Source organism: Helianthus annuus, chromosome 5 (genome assembly GCF_002127325.2).
Source record: "Helianthus annuus cultivar XRQ/B chromosome 5, HanXRQr2.0-SUNRISE, whole genome shotgun sequence".
NCBI lineage: Eukaryota > Viridiplantae > Streptophyta > Magnoliopsida > Asterales > Asteraceae > Helianthus > Helianthus annuus.
In genome coordinates this window covers 164,730,565-164,744,950 of record NC_035437.2, presented here as the reverse complement: position 1 = coordinate 164,744,950, position 14,386 = coordinate 164,730,565, and the positions used below count along the sequence as shown (strand labels likewise).

At 34.6% G+C, this 14,386-nt stretch overlaps 3 protein-coding genes across 3 annotated transcripts; all 3 read left to right on the top strand.

Moving 5' to 3' along the window:
* The first annotated feature begins 668 nt into the window (after window positions 1–668).
* On the top strand, window positions 669–1,256 carry LOC110944003. The gene has a single exon (XM_022185732.1). The coding sequence runs from the start codon at window positions 669–671 to the stop codon at window positions 1,254–1,256; it is 588 nt and encodes a 195-aa protein (XP_022041424.1).
* Window positions 1,257–4,583: 3,327 nt separating this feature from the next.
* Window positions 4,584–5,330, top strand: LOC110944002 (pectinesterase 1). Its single transcript, XM_022185731.1, has one exon. It carries the CDS (start codon window positions 4,584–4,586, stop codon window positions 5,328–5,330), a length of 747 nt encoding a protein of 248 aa, XP_022041423.1.
* A 5,254-nt stretch (window positions 5,331–10,584) lies between these two features.
* On the top strand, window positions 10,585–13,973 carry LOC110941962 (protein FAR1-RELATED SEQUENCE 5-like). The gene is made up of 5 exons (XM_022183662.1): window positions 10,585–10,818; window positions 11,088–11,883; window positions 11,979–12,237; window positions 12,521–13,078; window positions 13,236–13,973. The coding sequence occupies exons 1-5, from the start codon at window positions 10,797–10,799 to the stop codon at window positions 13,722–13,724; spliced, it is 2,124 nt and encodes a 707-aa protein (XP_022039354.1). The 5' UTR covers window positions 10,585–10,796; the 3' UTR covers window positions 13,725–13,973.
* The last annotated feature ends 413 nt before the right edge of the window (window positions 13,974–14,386 follow it).

The following is a 14,386-nucleotide window of genomic DNA, read 5'->3' as shown; positions in this document are numbered from 1 at the left end:
TCGCCCAACTCTCACACTTTCCCACAATGTATCCGTTGCCAACGGATAGTTTGGCCAAGCTTTTTTTTTTTTTTTAAATCCAACCTTTATAAATAATACCCCATATCAAACACATTTTTACCACAATCTTCTCTCAAATCATCAAAATTTATACCAATCTTCTATCAACTCATCAAAATGTATCCCCACAACATCCCTCCTTTCAACCAAAATACACAATCTTCCAATCCACAACCCGATATGGCGGACCCAAACATTTTAAATAACCCCGCTTTTTACGCCTATTTCAATAATATGCACATTGCTAGCCCTACACCGCAAGTATACTACAACAATACGCCCATACCGCAACATATGGGGTTCACCACTTGGAACACACAACAACCCGGTGGTTTTCAAAACGTTGGAGGATCGAGACAACAAAATGGTATAAATTTTTTAGATATTTTTTTGTAAAGAATATGTTTTTTTTTTAACTTTGTTTGTATTCCATCTAGTGGTTGATTTAGATGACGAAGAAGTTCCGGAGACCCAGTTCGATGTCGGTCAAAATGATGTTGAACCTCAAAAAAAGAAACGTTCACACAAGAGGAAAACACCGGGTGAAGAACCAAATATACACTCGCCTAAGTAACTCGCGTGTGCGCCAAAGTGGTTCCGACAATGCGATGCTCCAAGCAAACGCCCAAAATGAATTCCGAGTCGAACACAAGAAGGCGTTTCCTTATCTTGCTATTTGGCAATTTTTAAGAAGGAGTTCGAAATTTCACACAGTCATCGCCTTCGATCCATTTAAAACTCGTGGCCAACCGTCGGCTAAGCGGTCAAAAACCTCATCCTCAAACGACCATCAAAGTACCGGGTCGGATGCTCGGTGTCAAATAAATCTCAACGACATTGAGGAAGACAACGAAGAGCCACATGAAGAGGCTGAAGCGTTTCAACCACCACGACGGCCGGTTGGCCGAGATAGGGCCAAAAAAGCCGCCCAACCGTCTTCTAGCGGTGTACGAATCGACTACACCGAAACGTTCGAAAAAGTGACCAATAAGTTAGACGGCTTGTTGCAAACGAGCCAACAACGGATCAACTTAAAAAAAGAACACGGGGACCGAAAGCTAAAGCTGAAAGAAAGTCGTCAAAAAGCACTTGATTTGCAAATATTAACAACCGACACGACAAATCTTACTGGAGCCGAGCTCGCTTTAGCCGAGCAAATGAAGCAAGAAATTCGAGAAAAATATAACCTTTGTTGAAGTAATTTTTTTTTAGTTGATGTATTTTTTTATTTTGGTTGAAGTAATTTTTTTTTAGTTGATGTATTTTTTTTATTTTGGTTGAAGTAAATTTTTTTTTAGTTGATGTATTTTTTTATTTTGGTTGAAGTAAAAAAAGACTTTTATAAAAAATAGGACTTTTTTTATATCTTTTACATAAAAAAGACAAAATAAATCAATCCACGTGTCGCAAGACGCCCCACCCAGCAAGGTTGCCCCACTCCCCCTTTTTTGGTCAAAATCCTCTTATGTGACGTGGCGCCACGTGTCGCAAGACGCCCCACCCAGCAAGGTTGCCCCACTCCCCCTTTTTTGGTCAAAATCCTCTTATGTGACGTGGCGCCACGTGTCGCAAGACGCCCACTCAAAAGGTTCCCCACTACACTCAGTCTTATAATCCGCTATTAGTCGATTACACGTGTCAAAATCATAGTTACTAATCGGCCCATCCATAACAACCACAATAAAGCAAAACCTTTGATAATGGGGCCCAACTTTCAAATACTTCCGGCTGTAATTACCTTCCAAGTCTTTTCGCCGAAACTAATTATTTTAATAAAAAAATCACTAAACTTAATTTCATTTTGCCCCAGCCTATACTTTATACAACTTAAATAATAATTCAAAAACCACCAAACGATTTTAATAAGAGTAAATTACAAGTTTTGTCCTTTATGTTTACATCAAATTTCAGGCGCTGTCCTTTAGCGCAAAAGTTGACAGGCGCTGTCCTTTACCTTTCAAAATCTTGCACGTTTTGTACTTTAGGCCAAACCCAGTTAGATTTTTTGGTTAAATTTGATCATGTGCCTTGCACATGAGGGCAATTTTGTCATTTCACCGTTCCAAGGATTATTTTGTAAGAAAATTTTATTTAGGGTACCAAACTTAAAATAGAAAATATGAACTCTCTGTAATATGAAAGTCCCCCTCTCTCTCTTCTCTCTCTCTCTCTCTCTTCTCTCTCTCTCTCTACAACACTCAGACTTCACCGACTACCACCATCAACCCACCACCACCTCCCACCCCGCCACCACCTGCAACAAAACCAAAACCACACTTTTTCACTCTCTCATCTCTTCCTCTCTCTCTCCCCACCATCACCATCACAACCCACCCATGTTACCATTAGCCATCACACCTCCGTCAACACCAACCGACCAACACCACCCACCCCTGTTCACAATCACGCAGTCTCCACCAGTGGTTGACGTCGCCTCATATCCAGTGTGCTTCTATTGATGCCTTTTTGAGTTTTGAGATTGGGGGGTTTTGATCTCTAGGAGTCAGAATTGATTGAAATTAGGGGTTATTGTGATTTTAAATGTTTAGTGTGTTTAGTGTGTGCTGGTGGATGATGATTAGTTCATGAATTAGAGATTTGTAGTTACAAAACATTCTGTTAGAATTTGGATATATCTATTTGGTTTAATTGAGTTGATTTTCTACAAAATTTGGTTCAAATTCATTAGTGTACTTCTTTTTACTATAAGTGCTCTGTTATATATTTGGATTTGTTGTGTGTCACAAACAATTTTAACCAACGGTTAAGCTGTGAAATTAAGTTCACTGTTTTGGTCAAGTATTGGGGTGTTGTCTGATCTATTTGGGGTTAGGGTTCCGATGGGGGAGGCGGCGTTAAAGTTGGTGCTTGCAGTGGAGGAGGTGGTGGTTGGATGGTGAAGACGACGGTGGCGGTGGTGAAGACAGTCGTGGTTGCAGCGGAGGAGATGAAACGGTGGTGGTTGCATATGGTGGTGTTGGTGAAGACGGTGGTGGTGGCGTCATAAGGTGAAGAGAGAGAGAGATAGAAAGAGTAGGGAGAGGTGGTTGTCTTAGGTGGGTGCGGTGGTGGTTGGTGTCAATGGCAGATGAGTTGTGGGGGTTGTTTTAGAGAGAGAGATAGTAGATGGAGGAGGTAAGTATCTGATTTTGTTTCAGAGAGAGAAAGAGAATGGTTATTGTGTTTGAAGATAGATTTTTTATTTTATTTTTAACTTTAATACAGAATAGCCCCTACATAAAATTTCTTTACAAAATAATCCTTGGAAGGGTGAAATGATAAGATTGCCCTCATGTGCAAGGCACATGATCAGATTTAACCAAAAAATCTAACTGGGTTTGGCCTAAAGGACAAAACGTGCAAGATTTTGAAAGGTAAAGGACAGCGCCTGTCAACTTTTGCGCTAAAGGACAGCGCTTGAAATTTGATGTAAACATAAAGGACAAAACTTGTAATTTACTCTTTTAATAATAAAAAAAAGGTAATCTGTCAAAAGAGTTAATAGCTAAAATGGTCTATCAGGTTTGCTCACTTTTGCCACTTTAGTCTAAAATCCAAAATTTTTAAATCTAGGTCCCTGAGGTTTGCATTTTGTTGTCATTTTAGTCCAAATTTCAAAAACTCCCTTTTTTGACTGTTGCAACCAGCCTATTTTTGTCCTTTTGTGCAGGGTATTTTCGTCATTTTTATGAGTTATTATAACAAACTCAGATCAAGAACCCAGAATACCCTACGCAAAAGGACAAAATAGGCTGGTTGCAACAGTCAAAAAAGGGGGTTTTTAAAATTTAGACTAAAATGGCAACAAAATGCAAACCCTAGGGACCCAGATTTAAAAATTTTGGATTTTGGACTAAAGTGGCAAAAGTGAGCAAACCTCAGGGACCATTTTGGCTATTAACTCCTGTCCAAAATGTCTGGTTTGATCACTTTTGTCACTTTGTTTCAAAACTCAAATCATTTCTGTCACTTTATTCCAAAACTCAAATCTTTTTAACTGAGTCTATGTAGTTTCAATTTTGTTGTCATTTTCATCAAAATCAAAATCTGATCAGATTTTTCTGTTAAAATCATGTTTTTTTTTGTCTTTTTTCTCCATTTTAATGAATGGCAAAATGGTCTTTTAACATTTTATTATTACAAATTAAAAAATCTGACAATTTTGCCCTTTATTAAAAAAAGGAAAAAGACAAAAAAACTGGATGTTAACTGAAAAATCTAATCAGATTTTACTTTTGAATGAAAATGACAACTAAATTGAAACCAATGAACCCAGATTCAAAAGATTTAAGTTTTGTACTAAAGTGAAAAAATGACCGAACCTTATAGACCTGGGACCATTTTTGCAATTTACTCTAAAAAAATCACTAAACTTAATTTCATTTTGCCCCAGTCTATACTTTATACAACCTAAATAATAATTCAAAAACCACCAAACCAAAATTACATTTCATAAAGTCGTTATATATATCTCTTCTCTTTTCTTTTCTTCTGCTACACGACACTCTCTCCAAATCTCAGTCATGGAAGAATCTGTCAATTTCGTCAAAGGCTACGGCAAAATCGATCCTTCCGACGACGATACAACCGCCGTTCACCGTCAATCTCCGTCACCTAACCGCCGTAAAACCCTCACCATCGCCGTTACCGTCACTCTACTCCTTTTCGCTATAATAATCGCCGTAACAATCGCCGCTGCTACAACGGCTCACCACCAACACACGAAACAGTCGCAACCGTCGCAATCGCCGTCGCTCAAGTCATCGGAATCGATCAAAACCGTATGTGCAGTCACGCAACATCCAGACACATGCTTCACCGACGTCGTTTCCGTTAATTCCGGCAACAAAGCCGTCGATCCGGTGGTGATTTTCAACCTAACGCTTCAACTCGCCGTGACGGAGCTAACGAACGTCTCGTCGTTGCCTAAAACCCTAATTTCGAACTCGAACGATTTACGAACCGGATCCGCGTTGCGAGACTGTGCGAATCTGTTTGATGACGCGGTGAGTCAACTGAGTCGGTCGGTTGAGTCGATGCGTGGTGAGTCGGTGTTGACGGTGGAGAAAGTAGGGGATTTGAAGACGTGGATTAGCGCGGCGATGACGGATCAGGAGACGTGTGTGGATGGATTGGAGGAGATGGGATCGACGGCTGTGGATGAGGTGAAGATGAAGGTGCAGAGATCGAGTGTGTGTATGAGCAACAGCTTAGCAATTCTCGGTCATATGGATGAGATACTTGAGAAATTTGGGATGCATTTGCATTGATATTGATGTTAAAATTGATTGTATTTTTGTGTTTGTAATTAGTGAATCAATTAATTAATTAATTACGGTTTTGCGTCATGTAATGTGTTGTATTATTATATTTGGAAAACGTGTTATACAAGTAGTCCATGGAGGACCTGTTATCATTATGTACATAGTAAATATTGATAATATTCATATTTTACTTTTTAATTAATAGTCTTTAGATTTGCGGTCAACACGCATGGGCTTGTTTAAGGGGTTGGTAAGAATTGGCTGTTGGTGCATATAGAAGGCGAGGAACAGGGTGGTTTTCAACAATAAAGAGACAAAGATCGAAGATATTATTAGTAATATAAAAGCTTTGGGTTTTCTTTGATGTAATAGTAGGTTAAAAGGTATATCGTGATCTTGGTAAGATTGGTGTAAATTTGTAATTATGTTGTGTGTTTATTGGGTTGGCTGTCTTGGTTTTGAGGTGTGCTGGTGTTTTAATGAAATTTTCCTTTCAAAAAAAAAAAAAAATTCACATCCTTGTGAAAACCTTGGATTGTATAAAGGAAGTTGGAATTCAAAAGAGTATCGAAGGGTTCCGATGAAAGCTTCGAATGGTTCCGATGAAAGCTTTATCGTGTTTGGTTGCTAAAGTTTTACTGTATAGATCGATTAAAAAGTCAGTAAGGAAAACTAGAAAGAATGAAAACGTTTTTTGTTTTCCTTTGATTTTAGAGAAAATTGCATTTTTCGTCCTTTATGGTTCAACGTTTCCTCAGGCGTTGTGTTTTAGTTATTAAAACTACACTCGTTGCTCTTTACGTTTGCACATCATAACAGGCGGTGTCCTTATCACATAACTTGGTTAATTTAACATCCAACATGTGGTTTGCACATGAGGGTTTTATGATCATCTCCTCTTTATATTATTCGAACCCTTTATTAAAAACATCCACGCTGATAAAACATTGAAACATAAAATTAAAAACATCCACCCCTGATAAAACATTGAAATATAAAGGACGTAAAGTGCAATTTTCTCTTGATTTTAAAATGTACCTTCAATGTGTGAAATGAATTGCCAACGAAAATTGGATTTATTCATTTCATCCGCATTCCTTTTATATCCGCGTTCCTTTTATATTTGAAGTAAACTAAATTTATAATAGGGTTTGTCATCATTCTTACAAATTTTGTGAACCAAACGGACCGATTACTTTACTTTGTTGTTAGTTTCATTGTTTATATACTTAAAAATTTAATTATATATATAATTAGTTTGATATAATTTAAGTTGTCAATATATATTAAAGTTTATAAAATCAGAAATGGTCAAAGTGATAATAATTTGTAAGAAGATGATGATCTAAAGTTTGTTGATAACTAAAAAATCAAAGTTTTGCAAAAGATTATAACTTTATAAAGTTAGAAATAGAGTAAGATTTGAAGCTTTAATTTGTGGCATAGTTTGATTTTTCTACTCCTGTGTTTGTTTATATCCAAGAACTCGCACATAGTTAAATTTAAGTTTGATATTCTAAAAACGTGGTCTCTCCAATATAGTTTAGTGGGGTTTTTTTTTTCTTTTAAATCAGTTTCATATATCCACAAATGAATCCAATGTGTTAATCACAATATCAATATCGTTCAGTGTTACGTAAGTGAATCTGTCAACCAAACATTTCATAGATACAAACACTTGGAAAGTGTTATTTATTTCACTATTTTTTTCTAACAACTCTAAGGTCGGTGGGTGTGGCTTAACGCAACCCCGCCACCTCATCCTCCATAGCGTCCCGGGGGCGCCAAAGACCACACCGAGCAAGTTGGGGGGGGGGAGCGCTATGATGTGTTCGCCAGTGTGTTAACGAGGGTTAAAGGTGTGTGCAGGTGGGGCCCACCTATTTTCAACCAATAATTTTTTTTTTAATTTTGTTTAATAGGGAACTTTATACCACACCATGCAAGTTAAAGTGAGGGGCTTTAACCTCCCCCCCCCCCATATGACGTGACGCCTAGGTGAATCTGACGTGGTGTGATAAAGCCCCTAGGGACTTTATACCACACCCTTCAGCATAAGGGGTATGCCTTACTTCTGACCCCTAGTATATTTAATGGGGCAATAGAACGTGAGCTCAACTTGCCCCGTTTTTGGAATCAAATTACGTCTTTGCACAAAGAGACTTTCAATATCACGGGACCTCTATATTGGAATTGAGTTGGTCATCTCCTTTCATTAGCATAAGACTTTTGCTATTCCTGAACGGCCTTAAGATAGCGCACGAATTTGTTTGATCTCTTCAATGGTAGTTTTCACATTCTATTTACTATCAAGATCACATTGACTGATTTCATCTCAACAACTCGAAGTCTTTATACTTTCTACCATACAACATTTCATAGGAATTCATTCCTATACTCGAATAGTATTTGTTTTGAATTTGATAAGAAAACCCTGCTAAAGATATGTCAGCTACATCCAAAATCAATAATATACACATGACGCATAAAACATGTATTCAAGGGTATAAATTATTCTTTCGTTATGAAAACAAAAATTTGAAATAGTATCATGAAAACAACCGTAATAGTTAAACCGAAATGTATGGAAATTTGAGGCTTAAAACCTATTAACCTAATTAAAGATATCACAAAGCTCTTGTTATTCTACAAATATTATTATTTATTACATTACAAGTTCTTTAAAAAAAGTTTGTGTTTCTTTAATTTAAAGGGAGGTAAGTGGGAAGAAGGTCACTTTTTGCTCCTCGTAAGGATAGCAATCGAGAGGATATCCATTAGTTTGTCAAAAATCACTATTTCAGTTCATTAGTTTAAAAATTGCGATTTCAGTCCCTGTGGTTTCACTTTCGTAACCATTTCAGTCCACCTCGTAACCATTTCAGTTCCTGTAGTTAACAGAATAATGGATTGAAATGGTTACGAAAATGAAACCACATGGACTGAAATGGTTACGAAAGTGAAACCACAGGGACTGAAATCGCAATTTTTAAACTAATGGACTGAAATAGTGATTTTTGACAAACCACAGGGACGAAAACAGTAATTAACTCTATCCATATAGTTTATCATGTCGCGTGCATATAAAGGGCTGGACCCATTTCTAACGGACCTTAAAATCCTATTACATATTTACGATTTAATAATAATAATGATAATAATAATAAATAATAATAATAATAATAACAATAAGAATAATAACAATAATAATAATAATAATAATAATAATAATAATAATAATAATCAAAGTTGAAAGTAAAAAAGTTGTAAGTTTAAATTGTAAAAGATGAAAAGTTTTGAGTTAAAAGTATAAAATCAAATTTTGTCAAGTTAAATTGCAAAAGAAGAAAAATTTTGAGAAAAATACCCAAGCATAAGGTACAACATAATTATACTCAAAAAAAAAAAAAAAACCCATACAAATTAATACTATGTAAATGCTCCTTAGTTAAAAATTTAATAACACTTTAAAAAAAATTAATAACACTTTAAGTTGTACATTTATTTCTTACCAATCTAAAAAGATGACTAACTAATAAAACTATTTCATAAGAATCACATATAAAAAGATAAATATTATATATGAACACTCATATCTATACATATAATAAAAGAAACCACTTTGAATACACTTGTCATCATATTAGGCTATGTCTTATGAATAATTATAATTTTAGTTTAATCTCTTCTAATTAACTATAGATAATCTTCCTACTAAATATTATTTAGTTTAATTATTCCTTTTATATTTACTTCAAATTTCAAACTTAGTTATCTAATTTAATATTAGAGTAAATTACGATTTTGGCCCTTGTGGTTATATCACTTTTACCCTTTTAGCCCAAAAAGGAATTTTTTAACATCTGAGCCATCAACGTCTTTTTTTCTAACCCTTTTGGACCCCAACGTCTTTTTTTCTAACCCTTTTGGTAGAGGTAAAAAAGGTTAGAAAAAAAGACGTTGTGGGCTCAGATGTTAGAAGATTCGTTTTTTGGCTAAAAGGGTAAAAGTGATATCACCACAGGGGCCAAAATCGTAATTTACTCTTGATATTAACTATATATTTGAACGTTTTGTTTAGTTTAATATCAAATAAATTTTACGAAACTTAAAATAAAATTAACTAATATTATTTATCATTTCTACATTTACAAGTTTTAAATAAATGGTTAAATTTATTGAGACTTTGTTGCATTTACAAGTTTTAAATAAAGGGTTAAATTTATTGAGACTTTGTTAACGAATTTACTACAATATAATAATCTATTTATATCAATATAAATATATATTTATACTATACTATATAATAAAACATTAATATGTAACACCTATCATTCATTGTAAGCATTACCTTTTTTATTATTTACTATACAAAATTACATTTATTCGACCCGTGTAATAGATGAGGTTTTTTAAGATATAACTTTTTATTATTTGATATATAAAATTAGATTTATTCAATTTGTACAATACACGGGGTTTTTTAAGGATATATATTTTTTATTATTTAGTAAATGAAATTAGATTTATTCAACCCGTGTAATACACATATTTTTTAAAGATGTAACGTTTTTATTATTTGGTATATAAAATTACATTTATTCAACCCGTGTAATAAATGAGGTTTCTTAAAGATGTATTATTTTATTATTTGGTAAACAATATTACATTTATTCAACTCGTGTAAAACAAGCGGTTTTAAAGATATAACTTTTTTATTTGGTATATAAAATTATATTTATTCAACCCGTACAACATGGTTCTTATAGATATAACTTTTTATTATTTAATATATAAAATTATATTTATTCAACCTGTGCAATAAAAGAGGTTTTAAAAAATATATTGTGTTATTATTTAGTATATAAAATTCATTTATTCGACCCGTGTAATACACGGGTTATAACCTAGTATCTTTATATGGAATAAGACGAAAGTGGATGTCACGTCTTTTAAATCGTGTAAACTTTAATTTATAAATTATTCAAAAGACCCACAAAATGGACTTAGGAATAAACAACACTTGTGACTTGTCCTTCGCAAACCCACATATTTTAATGGGTAGAGGTTCAACTAAGAATTTAATCTTCCCTAAGTTTCCTAAGAAGCAATCTTGAGCTTACATGTGGCAATCTCATTAATTTAGATGAAAGGGTAATATTGGAAAATGCAAATTTCAAACAGATCTGTACTTAGTTTTAATCACACGATTTTCATTGCTTCTTTCATATTTTTCATTCATTCATTCATTGAGCTTCATCATCTGACCAATTTCATCGAGATCGTTTTCATCTAAATCAATCGCAAATCTCAATCTCAATCCTGCTGAATCGTTGATCGTTTTCATCGATTTGCCGGTACCTGCGAGATTGAGATCAATCCTGCTGAATCGTTCATCGTTTTCATCGATTTGCTGGAACCCTAGCTCCTCTGTTCATTCATTGATTTGCTGATTTATCCTCCTCTATTTTAATGATGTCTACTACTGTCGATGGTAAAATACCTTCTAGTTTTAATTTCATCTACTTTTTAGGTTTTTAGTTTTGATCTAAGTTGTGCTGGTTTTTATTTAAAAGTGTAGTTCTGAAGTTGTGCTGGTTTTTTTATATTACATCATATTTTAAAGTGTAGTTTTGTAAAGTTGTGCTGATATCTTTATTTTGTGCTAGTTTGTCTGGTAAAGTTGTGCTTGTTTTTTGTGCTGGTTTATTGTAAAGTTTGTGCTGATATCTTTTATTTGTTCTGGTTTTTTGATTTGTTCAGGAGTTCGTATCTGTCCAACTACTGGTAATCAGTATTATACTCCTATTGTTCCAGATTCTTCCAAACCTGTAGTTGGTATGAATTTCCAGTCAATTGATTCTGCCTTTAATTTCTATAAGAAGTATGCTAAGTTATCTGGGTTTGAGGGTCGAAAGCATACTCAATCTTCAAAAAATGGTGTTGTGATTAGAAAGTACTTTGTTTGTGCGAAAGAGGGTTCAGCGACATCCTGTGCTGTTGACACGGTAAATGATAGTGTTGGTGCTGATAAAAAGTTAAATGACCGAAGGAGGAGACCTTCTAAACGTACCGGATGTAAGGCACACATCCGTATGTCTTTAACTCCAAAAAATACTTATAGAATTTCTCATGTATTTGAGGAGCATAATCATTCTTTTGTTGATGAAGAGGATTATCATCTTTTAGCTTCGTCTAGAAAGTTGACATTCACTGAAGAGCAACTGCTTTCTGTTTTTTCTGAGATGAATATTGGTCCAGTTAGGGCATTCAACCTTATGAGAAAGATTCGTGGTGGATTTGATAAGGTTGGAGTGACGTCTACTGATTGTAAAAATTTTAAAAGAGATATTAATTTGTTCATTGGAGAGTTTGATGTGGACATGGCTGTCCAACGTCTTATGAAGAAGAAGCTGTATTTGCCGAATTTTTCTTGTGAATTTTATTGTGATGAAAAAGGTGCTCTTGCTGGATTATTTTGGGCTGATGAAGAAATGAAACTGAATTATGAGGTCTTTGGGGATGTTATGTCTTTTGATGCTACGTTCCGTACGAACAGGTATTTTATTCACTTTTTGTAGATCATTTATTCATTTTTTTATTAAACTAGCACAATTCAGCAAGCAGTTGTAATATAATCAATTCAATTTTTAGCGATGACTTGGTATTTGTTCCGTTCACTGGAATCGATAATCATCATCACAATGTCACGTTTGCTGGTTCTTTGTTAGCATCTGAAACTGCTGAATCATATAAATGGCTTCTTCAAAGTTTTTTGAAGGCTTTTGGTGTTGCACCTAAGGTGGTTGTGACTGATCAGGACGCTGCAATGAAAATTGCCATCCGAGATGTTTTCCCAGATACCAGACATCGTTTGTGTATGTGGCATATAATGATCAAAGTTTCTGAAAAGGTAACTTTCTTAAACCAGCGCACTTTTAGCATATAAACCAGCACACTTTAAACAATCCATTTAAACCAGCACACTTTAGCATATAAACCAGCACACTTTTAAACCAGCACACTTTGGCATATAACTCAGCACACTTTTAAACCAGCACACTTTCTTTAAACCATCACAGTTTAAGCATCATAGTTTAAGTTTATACATCAACTAGCACACTTTAACCTATAAACCAGCACATTTTAGGATTTGTTTGCTGTTTTAATATACTAATTATTTTTTTTTGTTATAGGTTGGTACTGAGCTATCACAAGATGAGGTTTTTAAAGAAGATATATGTGCTGTTGTATGGACTGATGCTCTTGAACCAGCACAGTTTGAGACACAATGGTGTGATTTAATGATTAAGTACAACCTTACTAGTAACAACTGGCTGTCTGATATGTACAACCTCAGATCAGATTGGATTCCTGCATACTATCGTCATGAACATATGTCCGGTCTTATGCGTACAACATCTAGGTCTGAGAGTGAAAATCATTTTTTTGGTCAATTAACCAACACAAAATTGTCATTAGTTGAGTTTTTGAGCCATTTTGATACTGCAATGGAATCTCAGAGGTTTAAGCGCAGCAAACGTGATCATGATACCAGATACACACAACCTGCCATGAAAACCAATTATGAATTGGAACTGGAAGCTGTAAAGATTTATACTCGGGGGATATTTTTTGATGTTCAAGAAGAAATTCGACTTGCTTGCAAGAATTGTATGTGCAGGCGTGAAGAAGAAGTTGGTGATTCAATTAAGTTTTATATTCTACAGGTCAATCTTCCCGGCCTTCATGAGGTATTTATTTATACCTTTAGTAGCACAAACATGTTCTGCTTTTTACAATACATTTTAAGTAGCACAGTGATTTATATTTACAATTAGAATTTTACATATATAAACCAGCACACTTTGTTATAAACTAGCACAATATAAGCATTTGTTATTTGTGTAGGTTCTTTTTACTCCTAAGGATATGGTAATTAAATGCAGCTGCAACCGATATGAGCAGTATGGTTTGCTATGTAGGCATGCCTTTTGTGTTCTTCGTCTTTGTGGTATAAAGGAGTTCCCTAAAAAATATGTTATGGGGCGTTGGACAAGAGATGTTGTTCCAAAAAAGACAAAAGTTTCGAGTTTTGATCAAAATGCTGTTGGTAATCAAGTTGAGCGTGCTTCCAGCATTGTGCGTGAGATAATGACTGCAACTGAACATATTGTTAACCGTCTTGTTACAAATATGGACCTGTTATCGTTGTATAGAGACCAAGTGATCGAGTCGAAGTTGAAGGTTGATTCTGCTGACCTTCCTGCAGAATCACTTGACAAGAATGCAAGATTAGCTAATATTCTTCATGCTGATCAGCCATGTTCATCGTCTTCTGCTACCATTCTTCCACCTAGTGGTATTAGAAACAAGGGTGTGGTTCAAACAAACGCTTAAAGTCTTTTCGTGAGGTATCATCTTCAAGAATATCAAAGAAAACTAAAACTAGAGGTTGTTTGATATGTGGAGGTCATGGACATAATAGTCGGACTTGTAAGATGAAGACTACTGTTGCTGATTCCCAGAAGAGCAGTTAGTCGTGTGTCTTGGAAATCATGATATTTGGATTTGTTATTTTTTTCATTTCAGTTTGGATTTCTTGTATTCTTATTATGTTTACAACATTCAACCAGCACATTATTAGTTTTTGTTGATTTATAAATGCAATTGTCAAGAATTTGATTTTTCAACATTCAATATACTGTTTAAAACCAGCACAATTTTAAACTTTGTTCTTTAAAACCAGCACAATTATAAAACCAGCACAATTTTAAACTTCTTCTATGAAACCATCACATATTGTCATAGTGAAACCAGCACAATATTAATTGTAAAACCAGCATAAAATTAACTTTCCTAATATAACTGTTAAAGCAGTACAATGTAATTGTTAAACCAGCAGCATATTAATTGTTAAACCAGCACAAAATATTACAGACAACTACCAAACTAATGTTATATTGTTCAACCAACACAATCAATATTTCTTGTTCAATCTGTCATTGATTTTCTTTTCCGCATTTTTCTTGCATTCCTCTTTCTTTTCAGGCTCCATCTTC

Coding starts and splice junctions, on each gene's coding strand:
- LOC110944003 (XM_022185732.1), top strand. CDS start 669: ATGCTCCAAGCAAACGCCCAAAATGAATTCCGAGTCGAACACAAGAAG.
- LOC110944002 (XM_022185731.1), top strand. CDS start 4,584: ATGGAAGAATCTGTCAATTTCGTCAAAGGCTACGGCAAAATCGATCCT.
- LOC110941962 (XM_022183662.1), top strand. CDS start 10,797: ATGATGTCTACTACTGTCGATG. Junction 12,238..12,520: donor TGATCAAAGTTTCTGAAAAG/GTAACTTTCTTA, acceptor TTTTTGTTATAG/GTTGGTACTGAGCTATCACA. Junction 13,079..13,235: donor ATCTTCCCGGCCTTCATGAG/GTATTTATTTAT, acceptor TTATTTGTGTAG/GTTCTTTTTACTCCTAAGGA.